This window comes from Diuraphis noxia, unplaced genomic scaffold (genome assembly GCF_037042655.1).
Source record: "Diuraphis noxia isolate RWA-SAM2 unplaced genomic scaffold, SU_Dnox_SAM2 contig0003, whole genome shotgun sequence".
In the NCBI taxonomy this organism is placed as follows: Eukaryota; Metazoa; Arthropoda; class Insecta; order Hemiptera; family Aphididae; genus Diuraphis; species Diuraphis noxia.
Window position 1 is genome coordinate 3,465,508 of NW_028301713.1, and position 21,427 is coordinate 3,486,934.

General features: G+C 27.2%; 4 protein-coding genes across 8 annotated transcripts; 2 read left to right on the top strand and 2 right to left on the bottom strand.

Annotated features, from left to right (window-relative positions):
* The first annotated feature begins 247 nt into the window (after nt 1–247).
* On the top strand, nt 248–3,511 carry LOC107171439 (uncharacterized). The gene is made up of 4 exons (XM_089225032.1): nt 248–490; nt 584–772; nt 2,121–2,302; nt 3,132–3,511. Exons 1-4 carry the CDS (start codon nt 352–354, stop codon nt 3,309–3,311), a joined length of 690 nt encoding a protein of 229 aa, XP_089081158.1. The 5' UTR covers nt 248–351; the 3' UTR covers nt 3,312–3,511.
* A 439-nt stretch (nt 3,512–3,950) lies between these two features.
* LOC107171444 (nucleolar protein 16-like) lies at nt 3,951–6,596 on the bottom strand. Of its 2 annotated transcripts, XM_015521682.2 has the most exons (5): nt 6,529–6,596; nt 6,348–6,442; nt 5,606–5,762; nt 5,359–5,505; nt 3,951–4,133 (listed from the first exon to the last, which is right to left on the bottom strand). In XM_015521682.2, exons 2-5 carry the CDS (start codon nt 6,410–6,412, stop codon nt 4,008–4,010), a joined length of 495 nt encoding a protein of 164 aa, XP_015377168.1. In that variant the 5' UTR covers nt 6,413–6,442; nt 6,529–6,596; the 3' UTR covers nt 3,951–4,007. The 2 variants fall into 2 exon arrangements, with proteins under 2 accessions (XP_015377168.1, XP_089081160.1); XM_089225034.1 differs by lacking the exon at nt 6,529–6,596 and having other exon boundaries at nt 6,348–6,522.
* Nucleotides 6,597–6,665: 69 nt separating this feature from the next.
* On the top strand, nt 6,666–20,326 carry Polr3H (RNA polymerase III subunit H). 4 transcript variants are annotated; one of them, XR_016191268.1, is made up of 4 exons: nt 6,667–7,226; nt 7,843–8,233; nt 8,317–8,423; nt 15,730–20,326. XR_016191268.1 is itself a non-coding variant. In XM_089225033.1 (3 exons), exons 1-2 carry the CDS (start codon nt 6,994–6,996, stop codon nt 8,219–8,221), a joined length of 612 nt encoding a protein of 203 aa, XP_089081159.1. In that variant the 5' UTR covers nt 6,666–6,993; the 3' UTR covers nt 8,222–8,233; nt 8,299–9,371. The 4 variants fall into 4 exon arrangements, 2 of the variants coding, with proteins under 2 accessions (XP_089081159.1, XP_015377167.2); XR_001506325.2 differs by lacking the exon at nt 15,730–20,326 and adding an exon at nt 9,678–14,169; XM_089225033.1 differs by lacking the exon at nt 15,730–20,326 and having other exon boundaries at nt 6,666–7,226; nt 8,299–9,371.
* On the bottom strand, nt 9,979–17,981 carry Rat1 (5'-3' exoribonuclease 2 Rat1). Its single transcript, XM_015521680.2, has 20 exons — nt 17,877–17,981; nt 17,689–17,816; nt 17,515–17,626; nt 17,262–17,435; nt 16,033–16,195; nt 15,803–15,961; nt 15,210–15,517; nt 14,921–15,139; nt 14,764–14,832; nt 14,371–14,700; nt 14,217–14,306; nt 13,982–14,138; nt 13,375–13,549; nt 13,250–13,306; nt 13,118–13,186; nt 11,162–11,290; nt 11,029–11,102; nt 10,683–10,944; nt 10,531–10,618; nt 9,979–10,452 (listed from the first exon to the last, which is right to left on the bottom strand). The coding sequence occupies exons 1-20, from the start codon at nt 17,949–17,951 to the stop codon at nt 10,408–10,410; spliced, it is 2,883 nt and encodes a 960-aa protein (XP_015377166.2). The 5' UTR covers nt 17,952–17,981; the 3' UTR covers nt 9,979–10,407.
* Nucleotides 20,327–21,427: the final 1,101 nt, after the last annotated feature.

Genomic DNA, 21,427 nt, shown 5'->3' on the forward strand with positions numbered 1-21,427 from the left:
ACATATAAAACAAAATGTTTAAATGTCTATGGTTCCAAAACCGTGTATACCATAGAAATATTATAGATATACAATATACATTCTATATATTTTCTATAATATACAGCCTGCAGCTGCTGTATTTAGTAAGTTAGTATATGATTATATTATTTGTGAAGTGGTCGATAATCACCGCACAGTTCAACATGACGTCTTCTTCCATGCAAAGTTCCTTATCGTTTTTATCAGCCTTGACATGATAACGAATACAAAATATGTGTAAATTTATAATATGTTGTGTCAGGGCAATGGGTTTTGTTGATTTGTTCTAAATCTGGAATTATTGTTGGCTAGTGTGTTTAAAGGTGTGCGATGGGCTTCAAATTAAAAGCTCTAGTTGTAGTCTCATCGGGACTCGTACTGGGTGTTTGTACGTATGCCGCATACCGAACATGGAAGAAGCGACAGAACAGTGCTGATGACGAAGGTTTTGAAGACGTTTCAAAAGCAAGTACATATTTAAATATAAACCTCAGTCGTTACAATAAAACCGAGATGAATTTTGACTTAACGTTGAACTAGTTTATCGTGTCTGTTTAGTTAGAAGAATCGTTGGAAAAGAAAGTATTGGTGTTGGGTTTAGAAGGATCTGGTAAGTCAACATTAGTCTCACAAATTGTTAAGGAAGTCGGACAAAAAAGTATTGGATCAAATACTTTATACAAACCTACTGAAGGATTTAATGTTTCATCTTTATCTGATGGAGGTTCTCCTACAGTTAATATATGGGAAAGTAAGTAAATAAAATATTTTTTATAATTACTTATTAATGGTTACATTACAAAAAACATTTGCTTCCTCTCCAGCTTTATTTTCTTTTGACACCCATAACTGTTCCACAAAGCCTTCTCTATTGACCATTACTCTCAATCCTTTGCCACTTTCTCCAGGTTGTCGATCCCAATAATTCAGAAAATCTAGTTTGATTCATCTATCCATCTTTTATTTGGCCTACCTAGTGGTCTCTTATCTTCAGGTTTCTAGTTCAATGCACATTTCATTATGCCATTCCATCACCATGTGTGTCCCAGTCAACTCATTAGCCTTCCTTGAAGTTTTAATATGATGTCTTCTTTTCCCAAAAATTCAATTTCCTTATTTGATTTAATCTCGTATTCCCTTGTCTGATCATTTTTTCTTAAGTTCAAATGTTTGTTGAAAATTTTTCTTTTTAAAACTTCCAGCTTTCTTTCATCTTCTTTTGAAATTGATCACTTTTCACATGTGTTTAAGATTACCGGACTTACCAACACTTAGTGTTATCATAATTTTAATTTAATTGATAATAACTTAGACCTGAATGTTTTCTGTGGTTTAAAATAGCATCTGTTTACTTATTTTCTCGTGGTAATTTTTGTACCTATTTATGTCAACTCCTAGATACTTAAAGCTATCTAGTTTTTTAAAACAATAATTTTCTTACTTTAGCCTTATATTTTTATCTAATTCGTTACCTCTCACAACTACCATATATTTATCATTTATAAGAAACAAAAAACAGTAAATATGTATAATAAACAACAAATGGTTATTGTGTGTTGCCAAGGAAGGGATTTTGAAATACAAAAGAGAATTAGGGAAGACAATTTCACCTAAGAGCAAATAAAAATAAAAATAAGAGTTAAATTAGCCTGTCTTTCTCTGTCAGCCAACGGAGATAAATATTGAGTAAAAATACTAATAAATTATCATGTTACTGGTGTTCAATTTCTAATACATGTCCAACAAGTACAAAAACTTACGCTTACATGAGGATCCCATAATATAGATCCATACTCAAGCACTGAGCTAACAAAGGCACAATATACTAATTTAATCAGGATAATCAATTTAAACTTGATTGTGTTTCTTCCTACTCTTATAAAGACTATTGGAAAATATGATCATTAATACAACATACATCTGCTAGAGTTTGATCTAATCAACCAAATCTAAATATGTATAATTTAAATTAAAAAATTATAGGATGTAGTAAGAAACAATTATAGACAATTAATCAAATATTTCAATTTTTCAATTTTTCATAGAAAAAACAAAAATTGTTAGTTCTGTTATATTTTATTTTTTTATTGTTTTTGTAGTCGGTGGCAAAGAGAGTGTACGAAGATATTGGCCAAAGTTTTTCCAGGATACAGATATTTTAGTGTTTGTTGTGGATGCCAGCAATAATTCAAATCAATCAGTTGTTGTGAGCGAAATCAAATCATTACTTGGCGATGCCCGTTTGGCTTCTGTTCCCATTTTAGTTCTTGCCAATAAACAAGTAATGTTAATATTTTCATTTGAAATTGTTACTGGTTATTACTAATGATAAATTTCCATATTTCATAAATCAACTTAATTTATGAATTTTATAACAATATTGTTTGAAAAATTGTAAAAATAATAATCATCCAAAAATGTGTGAAATCTTTAATTTAATAAACAAGGTTATTAATAGGGTTCTGAAGTTATAGAAGTTACATATTGTTCTGTATACTCTTGATTTATTGTAGACCAAGCTAGAAATCTAAACTTTACAATGTTGAGTTTAAAAATGCATATTTTGCATATTTGTTAATTTTAGATAAAAAGTGCATATTTAGTCAGTTTTAATTGATTTTTGCATATTTAATATTTTCTAAAAAAATTAATTAATTTTAAATTGTTTGTTTCATATTTCAAAAATAATAAAAATATATTTGTTCAACTATTTTTTCAGTTCAATCAAGTCTCAAAAGCCTAACAATTAGCGTCATATTTTAGTTTTCAATAATGTAATTTTTTTAAATGTACCTAAGTTTTTACATTTTTTTTTTTTTTGTGTATATTAATAAATGAGTAATAAACTTTTAATGAATAAATAAATATTTTTTTTGCATATTTCACATTTTTTAATGCATATTTTGTTGTCTCTTTTGACTCCCATAACTTCCGAACCTTAGTTATTAAATCACATAAAATATGCATGTACAATTTAATCATACCTAATGCTTGATTAGAAACTTATAATAAATTAAATATGTTCTTTTTTTTTTATTTAAATTTTATTGTTATTTATGTTTATTAACTTTTTTATTGCAATATTGAATATATACCATCTGTATTTTTAGGATATGGTTGGAGCACTTAACGCAGAACAGATCTCAAATGTCCTCGATTTGAAAAGCATTCCATCTAGATCACATCAAGTAAAAGTGTTAGAAACTCAAACAAGACCAGAAACAAATGAAATTCATCAAACAGTATTAGAAGTCCGGAAAGAGCTCTTAAAATTAAGTTCCCATATGTAACATGAGAGTATTATTATTATTATTTTTTTTTTTTTTTTTTATTAAAACAAAGGTATATATGTGTATAATACAGTATACATATATATTTACTAACTACAGAGTAATATTATTTAAGATAACATATTATCTCAATTAAAATAAATTTATTTTATAGTATTTTCATATTTAAATACTAAAAGTTCTATATTTCTTTTTTAAAACTATCATTTCATTTATTGGGTAACCTGATTTCTTATCCCAAATAAAGATCATATTTTTTATTTAAAACTAAAATACAGAATTATATTCAAAAAAATATTGATGGTTACAAAAAAAAATAGTAAATCTAATAATGAAAGACTTAATGGTTAAGTGTGAAGTAATTATAAACAAAGTTAATATCAAGAAAATACAAAGATTTTTCTTTATGATTAAATATAATAACTGTTCATTAAATTCGGCGATTATATTTATAACTTAATGCATCATATAATTTAATGAGTGTCAATTAGAAAATTTAATTTTGAAATATAAAAAATTTAGAACTTGAAGCATATAAAAATGTATATAAAAAAAAACAATGTTTATTTAGTGAAATATGTGGTATCATGTTAAAAATCAACTTGTGTATACTTTTTTTTAACAAATAATTTTAAAATATTCCAAATAAATTGTTTTATTTAATTAAGTTAAGATTATAGACAACTAAAAATTAAATTATAAATCAGCTATTGGCTTAGGCATTAAATGCTCATAAGCCTTTATGCTTTTAAATGTTAAAATTTTTGCTCGTATTTGTTTCCATGTCATTTGGTAAACATTTTTTGGATCCTTTGTCATCTCCTGTAATGTATAATATTCAATATTTATAAATGCAACTTAATAGAAGCAGAGTTTAAAATTTTAATTTTAATATTTATTGTTTAATGCAAAGGTTGTTTAACTCTTATCACAATGTTATATTTATACATATAGATGGTATAGCAGAGAATGTTTTATTTGCATAATTGAAAATTATAAATTTTGGTACAGAGATCAGTATTAAATTTAAAATGTTTTTTGATGTTATGAATTAGAATAATATATTTTCAATAAATCATTCACTTAAAATAATACAACAAAGAAAAGTTTAGAAATGCATTTTTTTTTATCAATATTAATATTAAATTGTATTGATAAACTATTTTAACAGTAATTAAAAGTAAAAAACAAGTGTCAGGGCAAGACATTAAGGTGAAAAAATTGAGCAAGTGGGTATCGCTCTGCTGTATAGTAGAGATGGAGAGTAGGTCATTATAAAAGATGTGTTAAATTTAAATGCAATGACAGGTATCATTGAATATAAAAAACAATTCTGAACGAAGACGATTTGTCAGTCTAGGATATGTTATATTACCTATATTTAAGTTATAATATATTTTTATACGCTCACACAAAATATTTTCTATATTGACTGGAGTTTTTTTTTACAGCTATTTGAAGAAAAAGTTATAGAGAACCTTATCTTGGATTTCCTTAGGTATAAATCACAACAATTTTATGAATTTCATAATTCCATGCAAATTTTCACAATTTTGACATATTTCATTAACATTTGAACTTTAAATGCTTATAAAAAAAACTGTACTAACGATTTTTTTTTTTTTCACTATGATAAGTACAACTTATGATGAACCTTGTTTTAAATTTTAAAGATTTTTGGAGAGCCAAATTTTTTTATAGGCATTTAAAAAATAGAAAATTTAATCGTAATTAGATAACGCTAATATAAGGATTTGTTGAAAGTTTCAAGTATTTACAATGATTCGTTTTTGAGTGACAGCGAAATAAAAAAATTGATTTCTTCAAAAACTGATTATGCATAAAAATTCCCGTATTTTCATTACTTTTTTAGGGTTTTTCCAGACGTTTTTGAAAACTACTGGAAATTTTCAGAAGGGCTGAAGTCAAAAATCGAAGCATTATTTCTACTCCAAAACGAGATGACAGACAAAAAAAAACACATCATTATAAAATCAATACATTCCTCATTTCATCCAAAATCTAATACATTCAGTAACTAGTTTACCTTATAATTATCTCCATATTTCTCCATAAGACCAGTGATGAACTTAATTGTGCCAGGAGGCAATGTTATCTGCTTTATTCCTGTAGGTTTATTAGCTTCCTCTTCCAACATTTTAACAACTTGTGGTTGCTTTGGCTCTCTTTTAGGCTAAAACAAATAAAAAGATATCCTATTATATTCCATATGATTCACTGACAGTAGATTATTTTTATTATTACATAGTATTAGTCATAATTATATCACTGACCTTTTTATTTTGTTCTTTAATTTTTTCACCTTGAACTTGTGGTTGAGTATTGGTGAAACCAGTTAAAATGGATTTGCTAGGATTATTAGTTAATCCAAAGTTACTTAAGTTCTTAGCAACTGATACTTTGTCATTCCAATGATCTTTTATGAGTGGACTATATTCAAAAATTCCAAATTAATTATTACAAAAATCTTACAGTTTAAATAATAACTACCTAAACAGCTTGTGAAATAAAAGAAAACTATTATAAATTATAGTATTTAATTTTGAGACGAAACTTAAAAGTTTGGGGGGTTGGTTCTAAATTTAAAGCAAGCAATCATTCAAATAATGGAGTACAAATAATCTATTGCATTCAATATAATATGATATAAAACAATAAAAACATTGCTTCGAGTCTTCAGTATAATATAATTTTTTACAGTTATGTTTGTCAGCATATTTCTTCAAAACAGCTACGGTAAAACCATATATTTAAAAATTTTAAAATTAAAACAACTAATTGTTTATAGTTTAAATGCTGAACAGTAATTAATATTATCGCATAGAGTAAATCTTATTATACTAAATTAGTAATCGTTTATCTTTTCGGATAAGTTATGACGATTGACAATATAATGCTCAATTTATAAATATTTTTAGGCGTACAATGAAATTCATATATATTTGAAAATGTAAATTTATGAAATAATACCATATAATATAATTTATGTTGAAGAGTTTATTATATAAAACTTACCACGTAACGTTAGGCGTCTTCTTCATCTTTTTACCCAACTTTTTTTTATTATAGTTCACAGGCATTTTTTATGAAGTTGTAAGTTTACAAAAATACTATGAAAATAATAAAATGTGGACAGTGGTTGATGTTTTCTAAAATATACTAAATAGTAAATAGTAAAAATAATAGTAATTATTACCGTAACGTAATCACGTGGTAGTGGTACACAGATAATTGTGGTCGTCGGTCGAACAATAATAAAGACTATAATCACAAAATAACAATATATATATATCACAGAAACAAGTGTTATTCCGTGATAATAGCACATCGGATCGTGCAACATACTATGTGTCTATGTTAGCCGTTAGGTTATGTTCATAAACAAAATTGTTCATCCTTCGTGTTTTAAATACTTATACTTTACTATAAAAAAAATAGTTATTACTGCTTAATTGGACGGAACTACGAAGCAACGGAGATACAGTAGCTGTCCCTTGTTGTTGGTCTTAAAATATGAGACGATCGTAGTAATATAATATCGTATTTTACGATTAGGTTAGGCAAATACTATAAATGATATAGTATTATAGCATTATTATAGTATTTGGGTTAGGTTATTAATATGATCTAAAGACAGTTGGTATTGGTACGAAATATTGACATGTTTATCGTCAGCGAATTCGAAGAGGTCGTGAAGGTGCAGCCGACTCATTTAGAAGATGATCAAATGTCCCGGATCATCATACATCTCAATTCGATGCTTGCCAACAAAGTGGTAATGGACGTCGGCTTGTGTCTGTCGTTATTTGACATCTTGGAAATAGGTGATTCGATAATATACCCGAGTGAGGGAGCATATTTTTCCAAGGTGCGATTTAGATTCATCGTATTCAGGTGTGTACCGACAATGGTCGTGTGACCTGCATTAGCAAAATTCACATAAAAAATCTAGGAGTAATTATGCCCTATATTTTTTAGTTTGTCTTGAGATCATGAGTTCTCAACCAGTGGTTTTTGAACTCCTCAAAGGTCTGTAGATGATTACTTGGTGGTACTTGGAGATTATTTTTATATATGTTAGGATGTATTTAATTTCATCAGTGTGTATTAAACTACTACGAGTAATAAATTTAAATATTAAATAGGTAGTAATTAATTTTTTTTTTTTTTGAGTGGTTGATAATTATCCTTTGTAGTATTAAGTTAATACTTAACAGAAATCCAAAATTCAGAGAAGCTTAAAAAACCCTGAATTACGCATAGAACAACTTAACTCAGCCCTCAACCCTACAGCCCTACATTCAATAATCGTATTTTATAATTAATTTAGGTATTAGTATAAAATAAGAACGATTAGTTCTTATCTGGTTGATTAAATGAACAAGGGCATAAATTAAGTGGGTAATAAATTTAAATTATAAACTCTGAGACCTCCAAATACCTCCCCAAATTGCACATAGAGTGGTAAGTGACAATTAAATTGATACACACTATTTTTCTTATGTTGTAGACCGTTTGTCGAAGAAATACTCATTGGCAAAGTAAAGAGCTCCTGTTCTGATGGAGCTGTACTAACGACCGGCTTCTTTGAAGACATATTTGTGCCGGCAGCAAACATGCAAAACCCCAGTCGTTTTGACGCCAAAGACAAAGTGTGGGTGTGGGAATATGACAACTGTGGTGATACAGTTGAGTTACACATGGACATTGGCGAGACAGTTAGGTTTCGTGTTGTTTCTGAGCAGTTTGTCGATACTCATCCAGGAGTGGACAGCGGGCTTTTAGACACTGGTGAGATAGCCACTTCAAAATCTAAATCACCATATTCAATTGTTGGAACAGTAAGAGAACCTGGTTTAGGAGTAATCGGATGGTGGACTGATTTATAAATTGTTAAATAGGTAATACAAATCATTTGTAAATATAAATTTTAAATTAAATTATATGTAATAAAATCAAACAATAGTTTAATTTTTTTTATCAGTTTTGGATGTGCATCATATATACTTTATCTCATATTGGCTAAAATTTAAAATGATATGCCTCCAGTGGCGCCGAACCTATAACCCAAGAGGGGCAAAAGTATTTCAGGTATGTAGTCATGTATATACATATAAAATACGTTATACTTGTTTGGCTGTTTAAAAACACTTGGTAAATTATAAATTAATACATTTGACTTTATATTTGTTAAGTTAAACTAGTTGTGAACACTCATTAGGAATAATAAAATGAAAATAGATTAAAAATAAGCCTCCCCAAAATATTTGAGCTAGTTACGCACTTGTACTACTAAATATTGCAGTTAAAAAATTGTAATTTAAAGTTGTTTGAACTATGAATAGTGCTTACTATGTGTGATTGTGGTTGAAAGAGTGGCATCATGAATAATTTAAAAGTATTAGTCTACAAAGTGACTTTAGGTTGTTGAATACTTGCATGGGCAAATCCCCCCACGTTTTTATTTTGTAAACAGGGATGATGGTCCTTTTAACTTTTTACTTGCCCCCCCCCCTTTTAAAATATAGTTCGGCGCCACTGTATGCCTCAAATAAATAATTAATTTAGAACAAACAATGATTTCAATTTAAATAGACTTAATGTTAAGAAGAATCTTGCTGCCTTTTGCTATCTAATTAAATAATAAATGTTTCTACAAAAAAAAGATTCAATAAAAACAAAAATTGTTCTTGATCAAGCAATACCTACTATTGAATCAGATAAACAACCTTTTGCAGGATGATTCCCATTTTTTTAATATTTCAAATAATTAGAATTTCAATTTCAATATTTTATTAAAAATATACTATAATATACATATAATTTATGCATCGATGCCTGTTTGTAACCATTCAATTTAAAATGTATAGATTTGCCGTCAGTCAAGTAGTTGACTATCCACCAGCTGTGTTAAATCTAAAAACTTAAAATGTATGATCTATATGTTTTGTAATATATTTAATCCACAAATCTAATACTATAAATATATAAAAGAAAACTTGTTCATAGAACAATAACTTCTCAGTTAAATCGTTGAAATGTGTTTTACTATATTTTAATTATCTTAAGATAGCATGCTATTGTATTGCCTTACTATACAGAGTGTCACGCGAAGATTTACCCATCGCGATATCTCACAAAATAATGGAGATATTAAAATTCTGGTTTTGTAATAAGACTCGCAGAGATAAGAACCACAACAATAATAAATTATTAGTTATTAAAAAGTTTCCTTTCTCCTGTGGTTTGTAAATTAATGTATACAGTAAAATTATCATTAAAAAATGTATGATAAATATTACAGTATGTTATAACTTATTAATAAGTAATAACTGATCGATATAGGTGGCTGCCAATTCAATGATGTAAGTAATAGGTTAAGTACGAGGTACTATACTAGTTGGATCCCGAATTATTTTAGGTATTCCACTAGTTTCTAAATATTTTTTGGTAAGTACTACACTATACTAACATTTTCATTTCCATTTTAACAGACTGTCTATGGTCTATTTAAACCACAGGTATGGTTAATCTATTTGAAATAATTGATGTAACCTAATGTACTTTTTTAGCTATGTATTTTGTATAAAGTAGGATATTGCATTTTGAACCTTCACTCATCTAAATAAAAAGTCATGAACAAAAATAAATTTAGTATATTTTTATAATATTTCAAAGTTACCTGAAAAGTTACAGTTGACTACTAAAGACTTTGATAAATTTACCTACTTGATACCTACTTAAAAGTTAACATAGTTAAATGCAATCACATATTTTTTAAATCAATTATTTTAATTTTAATATAAAAAATTATGAAGTTAACAATAATATTTTCAATAAAATAATTACCAATAATAGTGGTACTATAAAAAAAAATTAAGTCTACTATAAAGAAATTGGAAAATAAAAAAAACTCAAATCATCATCTCAACATTTTTAAATCAATTACTAATCTGAGAATATACTATGTTTATTATAAAATTTTTATTTTTATTATATTGGGGGTCCACCATTCTTAGTAAGTTATAAAATTAGGCGTAAAGTATTAATAAAATCTGATAGCTCAACTAAATTGTCAATAACTTCCATGATGATTATAACCATGAGGTCTTGGACCACCCTGTTAAATACATAAGTAAAACAAATTATCAGTAGATAAATAAAATAGATTTATAAAATTTAACTTCAAAACACTTACTCTTTGGGTAGTATGATTATATGGTTGATAACGACTATTTTGTTGCGCTCTAATAGGACCTACATTTCCATTAAAAGATTGTCTAGGCCTAAATAACAATACGACAAAAATAATTAATAGTTGGTAATAATAAAAAGAAATTAACAGCTTACTGAGAATTATTGGCTTGATAACCAGCGGTATAATATCCTGGTCTATCATTTCTACGCATAGACTGTTGATCAGATGTATATTGAGTTCCATAGTTTGGATATGCATTGTTGTCTGATCTATAAGAGTTGTTTTGTTGACGACCATAATTGCCTCGGTTTGTATTCTGATCATTTTGAGGAAATTGGTTTTGATTGGCATGCCAATTACTACTTGGACGCCTAGAATTTGGGTAGTCATTTTGCCGAGAATTGTTTCTATAACCTTAAAAAAAAAACCAATAATATCAAGATCCATAAGTCTAACATGGTAAAATAATTAAATTTAATAATAAACAGTAGCAATTACTTTGTGGTGGAGGAACAGAACCATAATTACTTGAATTTGTAGGTACGTTACTTGCATTTCTGGGTACATAATGCCTAAAAACAAAATGTATATAAATATTTTTTTTTTTAAAGTAATTAAAATGTATACATACGATAATGTTCTATGACCTGAAGTTGTTAGCCTTCCGCGTTGATTTGAATGAGTCATACCAATCATAGGCCTCCAAGATCGAGATTGTTCATCAGATAAATGCTTAGGTTTCAACACCCTTGGAGGTTCTCTACATATAAAAAACATTTTAGATTCTGAGCGGAGCGATGAATGTATTGATTTTATCAAGATGACTGTTTTTTTTTTTTTTTTTGTGTCTGTCATCACGTTTTGGGGCAGTAAAAATGTTTCGATTTTTGACTTCAGTACCTCGTTCGATCAGAAAGTGAATCTAGTTGGTACTTTGGGGGGTCAAAAGTAAAAAATTCTTAATACTTTTCTAAATAATTGAGAAAAACAAACTAAAAATTAAGGGAAAACGGGAAATTTTACGCACACTCATTTTTTGACAAAATCGATTTTGGTTTTTGATGTAACTTTAAAACAAATGACCATAGATACATGAAATTTTCACCTAATGTTTATATAAGTATATTCTATCCACCGTGCAATTTTCAAAAAATTTCGACTTAAATTGAACTATTCATAGGCATTTCAAATTTTCGATCATTATTAGTTTTTTTAAAATTAATATCGATAAAAATTTATTTATCAGGCAGAAAAGCTTGAAAATTTAATACAAGGCTCTTAACATATTGTTACAATAGCAGTTGAAAAATAAAAGAAATTCATAGTCACAATTTTTTTTTATAAGCATTCAAAGTTTGAATTTTGACAAAATACGAAAAATCACGAAAATTCACAAATTATTTTAAGCTAGAAATTCATAAAAAATTTTCTTTTTAAATCTAAGATTTAAAAATTTAACACAAGATTCCTTACAAGTTTTTCAAACTTTATCACAAATAAAAATTCCACCGGAAATCCAAATTAAATTTTTATGAGCATTTTAAATTTAAATTTTTACAACATTGGATTTTCACTTTTAGCGATTTCCTTATTTTGGTGTAACTCTAAAACAAATTATCGCAGATACTTGAAATTTTGACTGAATGTTTATATAGGCGTTTTATATATTTGATAAAATTTTCAAAATATTTAGATTTGTTTTGAGCTGTTTACTGATATTTTAATTTTTCAACTTTTTTAGTTTTTTTTTCTATAAATATCGATAAAAATTTATTTGTTCGGTAGAAAAGCTTGAAAATGTAATACAAGGCTTCTAACACATTGCAACAATAGAAGTTAAAAAATATTATAAATTCGTAGGCACGATTTTTTTTATAAGCATTTAAAGTTCAAATTTTGACTAAATACGTACAAATTACGGCAATGTTCAAATTATATTGGACAGAAATTCATAAAAGTTTTCCTTTTTAATTCTAAGATTTGAAAATTTAATACAAGGCTCCTAACATATTTTTACAATAGCAGTTGCAAAATAAAAGGAATACATAGTCACAATTTTTTTTTTAAGCATTCAAAGTTTGAGTTTTGACAACATATTATGTAAAAATCACGAAAATACAGAAATTATTTTAAGCTAGAAATTCATAAAAAATTTTCTTTTTATATCTAAGATTTGAAAATTTAATACAAGGCTCATAATATATTTTTACAATAAAAATTGAAAAATAAAAGAAATGCGTAGTCACAATTTTTTTTTTACAAGCATTCAAAGTTTGAATTTTGACAACATATGTAAAATTCACGAAAATACAGAAATTATTTTAAGCTAGAAATTCATAAAAATTTTTCTTTTTAAATCTAAGATTTGAAAATGTTTAATAATCTATAATATATCCTAGACAGATAAACCGTCTTCGCTCAGAATCGTTTTTTGTATACAATGATATAATATTTAATTTAATTCCATCCATTACAGTAACCCACTTGTAACCTACTGTACAGCAGAGCGACATCCACGACGCACCCGCCTTTTTTTTTTTAATTACTAAATTATACTTAATTTCTAGTAAAGGAAAATTATACTTACATAACACCTTGGAGACGAGTAGCTTCAAATATGTAATTATCTCCATAGTTTGGATCTTCAAATTTCACACTAAAAAAAAGTTCTATAAGACAAAATTTTATATTGCACAGTAAAATACCATTTGAAACCTACCATATAACTTGATTTGATCTTACAACATTTAATCCCATAACTGGCGATGGAAGTGATCTAAAAATATTCATAATATGTATTTAAGTATTTTTAACAGTGATTAAATACCTAAGTGTTTTTATTACCCTCCAATTTTAACACAGTCATCAGCCAGCATAACTTTTCCTTCCATGCCATCAATAAGTACAGATGTTAAGTTTTCATAGTTATCTTTGTCCAAGTATAACTCTTTAAGTAATTCATACTTAGAATTATCTTGTTGAATATACAAACGATCCATCCCTCTAACATTTCGTCGTCCTAGTTAATAATTAAAATTATAAATAGAAAAAGTAACTGATATGACAGTGTGTTAGTATATACAAATTAAGATTTAAAAAAAAGGATTTTTTCATGTGGTATCGAGGACTGGGGAGGAATTGCCGTTGACCTACTGTAATGAAGATTTCTTATTGTTTAAAAATTAATAACATTTCACAATACACTGATAACACTTGAATTATTTAAATTAATAATTCTATAATTACGATGAACTAAAAATACTGGAAATAAATGATATTGTTGCTTGAGTTAATTTTTTTGGTATAAGGGTTCTATCAGCCACTGAGACTTCTGATGCACATAAGAGCTCAATTCTTATAATAACTCCCAAACTAAGCTTCTAATTAATATAAAGCACTCATCATACTACACCGCTTAAAATTATATAAATAAACATTGTTGTTTACATACTTTCTTCAGAAGTCAAAAGATCATAGTATGGTTCCAAAGCTTTATGAAGTCTTGCTTCCTCGACAAATGGCAATAGAGCAACACCTTGCCAAGCAAACTTTTTACCATTTAAATCAATTTTGAAGTCAACTGGATAAAAATCAATTATTGTTGATTCCTATGAATTAAATAAATTCTATTATAAAAAATGTATATTTATATTGATACCCAGAATTGGTATAAAGAAATTATTTACTGGATCACTCATCAAAATAGCCCAAGGTTGAGGTACATGATTGCTACTAGCAGCAGGAAAAACACTCATGAGTTGTTCTAATGGACGAAACTATAAACAAAATTGAAAACATAAGTCATTAATTAATTAAATGTTAAAACTATAAACAACATACTGGTACAGTTCCTTTTTCAAATTTTGTTGATACTGCAGATATATTAAGAAAGTCAGATGCAAATGGTGCATAATGATAAGGGAAATACCATTTCCATGAAGGACAACCTTGATAATAATATTGAAGGACCCAACAAAGGCCACGCACATACTCCAAAGCCACTTGATGTCGGAAACTATGGTTTGTCCTATCTACATCAAATTTAGATTCATAGTAACGTTCCTTAAATCCATCTTCCCACAAACGAACTTCATCAGGTGTTTCTTCTTCTTCATCGGATGATTCGTTATCATCTCTTTTACGTTTCACTCCTTGATTATTTGCATTGCCCTATGAATAAAAATAATTTAATTTGTTGGAATATTTTACAATCAGTACACTTTGAATACTAACTACACTTTGTCTTCTCATTTCATCAATGGTTTGTCTAGGATTAGATATTGAAAATGCTGTATTTGGTGCCTATAATAAAATATATTTGTATATTTAGTTAATTTATTTATAGAAAACTACGTTATAAAATTAACTAATTAATAAAATGTATAATTACTGATGGTGCATATTGACCCCCCAGTACAAAACTGGGAGCGCTATTAGAGCGCATTAACTTATCTCGTTTTTCCCGTCGTTTTTTCAATTTGTTTCTATCAGCAAACATTTTTTCTGTTTGTTGCCTTTTTTTAAATATTTCATCTTCAGCCATTCCCAAGTCAGACATTATTAATTGTACTCTATCCAAATTAACGTCGCCGTTGACAGTCAAGAATCCCTGTAGAGAAAAGTAATTTAAAAATTAATCACATAATAATAAATATTATATTTAATAATGAAATATTTACCCCAGTTTTGTACACAGTTTTTTTATACAAAGAAACAAGACGATCAATTGCATTTTCTCTTATTTCTAAAGATGGCAAATGTGGCAAAAAGTCATTACCAACAAAAAAACACATAAACACCCAATCATCTAGGGCTCGTTCAAATTCATATTTAAATGGCAAATTAGGCATTTCTAATTCTCGTTCTAAATATTCACGTAACACATTTAAACGAACAAATATAAACTGAACATCAGCTGAAAATTCAATAGTTGATCCATCATTGAATACTTCCCTTTCTAAACCTTGACAGTCCTTAATTTCATGTCCTAAACATATTAAACACAGATAAAATTATAATATTGCACAATACTATTGAAAATTACTAAAATATTAAAATGATATTGTCAAGTTTCTGTCATACTGATATAAATTGAAGTATAGAAACAAATTTATCTCCATACCTCACAGATTGTGACTAATATAAATTAATATCTTTAATAATTAGTGGGGTAAATTAATTATGATACTCTGATTTCAGTCATGTAATTACAATCAAAAGTAGACAAAGTCAACAGTGAATTAAAATTGTTGATATATGTCAAAATTATTACCCATTTGACCACACATATCACAAGGCTTGGGTTGATTGGGCTTAAATTCTTCCCTAATTATTGTAAAATTCGGCTCATGTGTTGCAAGTCCTAACATAATGAGATCAGCATCAGCACCACAAAGGACATGTTGTGTATTTGGATCATGATTGGGTTGTGCTGAAAATTAAAATGTATAAATTAAATTAAACCTAAATGTATGATATTAAATATAACAATTTTAGTAGTACCTCTTTGTTTTCTTATAAAATCCATTATTTTATGTTCGCCTTCTCCTGGGACATTAGCATCAGACAATATAACTTTGATACCTTTCCATCCAGGGTCATTGTTTAACCGATCATGAATATAATAATGCAAACAAGCAGATAGTTTATCCATAAATGGTGTTCCCTATAAAACCATTTTAATTTAGTTAAAAATTTATTTAATATTTTTTTTTTTTTTTAAACACTAATATTGTACACAAACAATATGAAAAAACAAAACACAATGAAATACAATTACAATAATTTTTGTTTACCTTATGTGGCCATTATATAAACAAGTAAGCAATTGAATCAGTTTTAAAAATTTAAAAAATATTTTGTTTTCTAATTAAATTGTGCTACTGATTTTTATTGTTATACCTAACTAGAATTAAAAAAATAATATTATACTAATAAATATTATAAAATAACAACTTAGATTTTACTAAATAATAATAAATAGATCTGTATTCATAACACTTCTTAGACAAAAAATATATTAACAACATTTAAATTATGTTGAAATTTAAAATATGCCAATGTCAATTTCAAGTAGTTTTGCATAACTGTAACGATTGTCGTCATTGACATCGTACATTAATCCGTACGCTGAGCATGGCTAATATGCTGAGTGTTAATAATACCAAGGTATGCAATATATATTATGCTGACACGACGTTTAGCACACGTCGTGTTAATGACCGACCGGGACTCCGGACTAGTAGAGTCGATGGTGGATAGAGAGACACGCTAGAGTCGGAAGTCGATAGTTGGACAACAACCCGAAGAAGGCACGCGGACGACCACCTCAACCCACATTGGATATCGACACCCAAGTCACACCATGGCCCGATCGGTAACTCTCAGTTATAATTTATAGGTATACCTAACATACATATTATTAATTGATGTTTGATATATTATAATTTATAAGACTCGATGTTGTAGTAATAATAATACATAAATATTTAATAACAGTTACACATATATAAATACGTTGAGTACCTTGCTTCACATAAGGTAACCTTGATTCCTAACGATAATAGCACACACCGAGGTCAAGTCCCGGAGACCTCGTTAATATAAACAGGACGTTACATAACCAAATACCCAAGTTTAGTTTAGAATATTTAGTTCTACTTATCTTAAAATGTATTAGTACCTAATTAGTATTAACTCAATTTTGTATTTAATATCAATACTTAACTTACAGGTGTAATACAGTTGCTGTCAAAATGCTCTCCTTTTGGCTTTTCTGGTGGTAATATGGCACCAGCTTCAATAAGATTTTTTCTCACACGTGCCAATTCTTCATTTTTTTCTGTTGTCTCTTTAGATGCCCTAAAACGCCTTGATCTCTGTTGGTTCATTTTAGCTCTAGGAGCCTAAAAAATATTAATGTATGTATATACTAGTTATTGTATAAGATATAGAACCATTAATAATAAACATAAAATAACTTACCACGCCATCAATAGCCATATACAAAATTTTACGAGGCCTCACAATTCTAAATAGACGATCAATACATTCGAATATTGCTACCATCATTTCATCTTCATCTTTTGGAGCAGGTCTTTAAACATTAAATATAGTGTTAATGATTTATAAATTTGGATTACATTGTTAAATATTTACTTATTTTCAGGATGTGTACAAGGATGTATAATCCCGTTCATGTCTAAATATAAATTGTCAAATTCAATACCATTCGGATTTGGAAAGGTTGTATCTATTGGGATTTGTTCTCCATTTACATCTGTCGACTAAAAGGAAACAAATTACAAAAGTTTATAGCCAACCCACCAACAATAATATAATCATACTTTTTGCTCAATACAATTGACAATAACTGATGGATATTTTCTAGTCAACCATCTAAAAAATGCAGGAACACCCATGTTTGAACTCTCTTGGTTGTTGATTAATCTTAATAACTGTTAAGTGTAAATTAAATTTAGTATTCACTTTTCAGTGTTAATGTAGATAAGTTTATTCTGACTACAAAATTAAAATGCAAAATGCTTATTAAACACTGATAGCCGATAGGTACTTGAGATCAACAGTAAATATTGCTATGAATTTACTTGAACAATTTTGAAATTCAAATGGATCATGAAATAGATTTAGAGATGGAATCTTGTTAACCTAATTGTTGTACTTAAAAATTCATATTTCAGCCATTTCAGGTTTTAATAGAACACCAAAACGTATAGTGTCGAATTATTTAGTATATTATAGCCATGTCTGTGAAGATAGCTCCGTCCTACTTAGCTCCTTTACCACTGATAAGAGAATGGTTGATACCAGTTATATTAAGTTGTATTTACTAAATTTATCAGGGGCAATTAAAAATTTAATTTCTGTAATTAATAACACGAAATTGCAACTAGATGTATAAAAAATTAAATACAAATTAACTTAAGATGCAAGTATCACAAAAAACAAGCAATAGGTACTGCACATTATTAAAATTATTATTTGGAAAAAATATTAAAAATGATTTTGATAAAAATTGTTTTTTAAAAAAACCACGGAGTTAGCTCAATAAAAAAGGTTTTATACTAGACTCAATTTTTTTGACCCCTATTTTAAGAGCAGAAATAATAAAATATGTTTCAGCAATTAAACTTAATAGTACATTCTTTGATTGTGAAATAACTAGTACTGTAGTAAAAAATACTATTAACCGTTTTATTTATCCTATTCAATATATTTTCAATCAAATAATCTTGAATGGCGTTTATCCAACTCATTAAAAAAAAATCATTATAATATCTCTATAAAAAACTGCTGATACAAAATATTGTGGGAATTACAGGCTTATTTTTTTATCACTAACATTATAAGATTTGAAATTCATAATACTAGATTTTTTAAATAAACATAGTTTGTTTCTAGTAATCAATTTAGATTCCCACCAAGAAAATGAACTATGGATCCTCTGCTGATACTTAATAAATTTTTTCACAAGAATCTTTCTTGATATTCAAAACATTTTTGATTCGGTTAAAATTGATATTTTAATTAAAAAAACTTGATTAGGGGGTCTACATTAATACTTTTTAAATCTTACTAAGTGATAGAACACAGGTTGTAAGATTAAGCGGTGTTTTTAGTAATCCTGTAAATATACACCGTGTGTGATACCTAGCCTAACCAAAATCAACTGTTTTAGGGTCTATCTTATTTTTATTTATTTAAATAGTCTACTTAATAGTAATTAAAATAATTAATACTTAATTCTTTCCTGTTGCGCTGATGATACCGCCATATTTATACATAGTGATAATTATAATTTGAATAAAAAACCAAGTTCTCTATTACTATTATATTGTTTTAAAGTATGGTTAGATAATCATGTCGATGCTCAATATTTCTAAATCTAAGTATTTGATTTTTAAAATCAAATAGCACTCTTTAAATCAGAACTTTAAGCTCAAATTTTAGCTCTTGGAGCAGCATAAATTGTAAATGCGATATTTTGGAAAAAGTAGTAGTATAAAGTAATGATAGTATATAAATATCTGGGTATTACATAAGATTACAAATTAAAATGGGTGTGTCATATTAACAATTTAATCTTCAATCTACGTACATTTTTCTTTTATTTTAAAAGATTTTAAACGATACTTTAATATAAATATGAAGAGAATAATTTACATTGCTTTGGTTCAATCTATTTTTAATTATGGAATTATGTTCTGGGGTTGTGCTTATAAATCAAACCTTTAAAAACTAAAAGTTCGAATAAATAGCATTATTAGATTTTTATTGAGCAAACCTAAATCCTTTAATACTAAGCTTATTTTGAATGAACTTAGTTAAGTACAATAAATACTTTCATAAAATATTTTTGCTTATGTATTATTACTATTATGTAAATATAAACATCTTTTGACTAATGTGAATCATTCTTATAATACCAAATATAAATGCAATATAAATATTGTTTTTAGTAGTAATACAACTTTTTGTTCACAAGGTACATTAATTGTAGGAGCATATTTGTGTAAAAAATTGAACATTTAATTATTTAATTTCTAAACTGTTAAATTATTTTTATTTAATGTTTATTAATTCTTTTACTTATATTATACTCTTTCTGTCATGCTTTTGACATAATAAAATGTATATACAACTTATAAACTGAATTCTACTCTACCAACACAACACAAGCTATGTCTACAGGGTGTGTTTCATACTGTTTATTTTTCTTATTTTCTTATGTATATTGTATATCTATTTTGCAAAATAAAAATTATTTTTATTGTTATTGTTATTATTTATTTAGTTTTATTGATGTATTATATTTATTATAAAGGTAAGTTTTTTCAGATGTAAAAAATACATATCTACCTGACCAAAAGAATTTTAAAATCATCTTAATATCACTTATGTAAGTTGAAATTGTTTTAATTTTTTATAGAAACAAACTGGTTTCCCCTTAAACATAAAAGTAACAATACAACAATTAGAATAATAGTAATAGGTAATACAGTAACTGAGGTAAAAATATTAAACAGCACATTAATTTAAAACAGTTAAATTAGTTATATAACAGTATATTAACAGTTATTATTATAAACAAAAAACATTAAAACAAATCATTATCAAATGAGGTGTCCTCATTGGCAAGTGACATACGTCTTAGAGGCTCAATTTGTAAATGATTTGTGTTAATAATACATTTATATTAAAAATATGAAAGTAAATAAAATATTATGTACAAATATTTACATTAATTTTTGTACTTAAAAACCAAAGCATGTTATGTTATAATTAATTTTTATTTATTAATTCTTCTTGAGTAACATAATGGTGATTCAATGTTTAATGGGCTTAAATGTTTAAAATGCTGATCATTTAACATTTAATCACACAATGTTAAATTCATTTCTTTCATAACTTAATTTTCTGGTGTTTACATACCTATTAACATATTCATATCCCCCCGCCATAACGTATATACACTTCTGTTTAAAATTGTGTCGTTATGATTATTTGCACGTCATATTTTTGATATAATTAAAATGATATCTTAACTACTATGTATGATTGATGTTTTGTTACTTATTCATTTTAATATAAATATTACCTATATGATATATTGTGGTTCACAGTCTCAATTACTTATTTGTGCCAACAACATAATATTAATGCAAATTTCCAAATCCACCCATGAGGTATTGCATTTAGATTCGTTTCTTTTTAGTTTTTTATAGCGGTAAAAAGATCCCCTGTAGGCCTAGAAACCCGCATTTCTTTTACAGCTGTATAATATAACACACACAAAATATGCACAGTAAACATATTAGTTATACAAACACAGTTCAACCATAATACCTGATTATTATTAGCTATTATATTGCTCGTA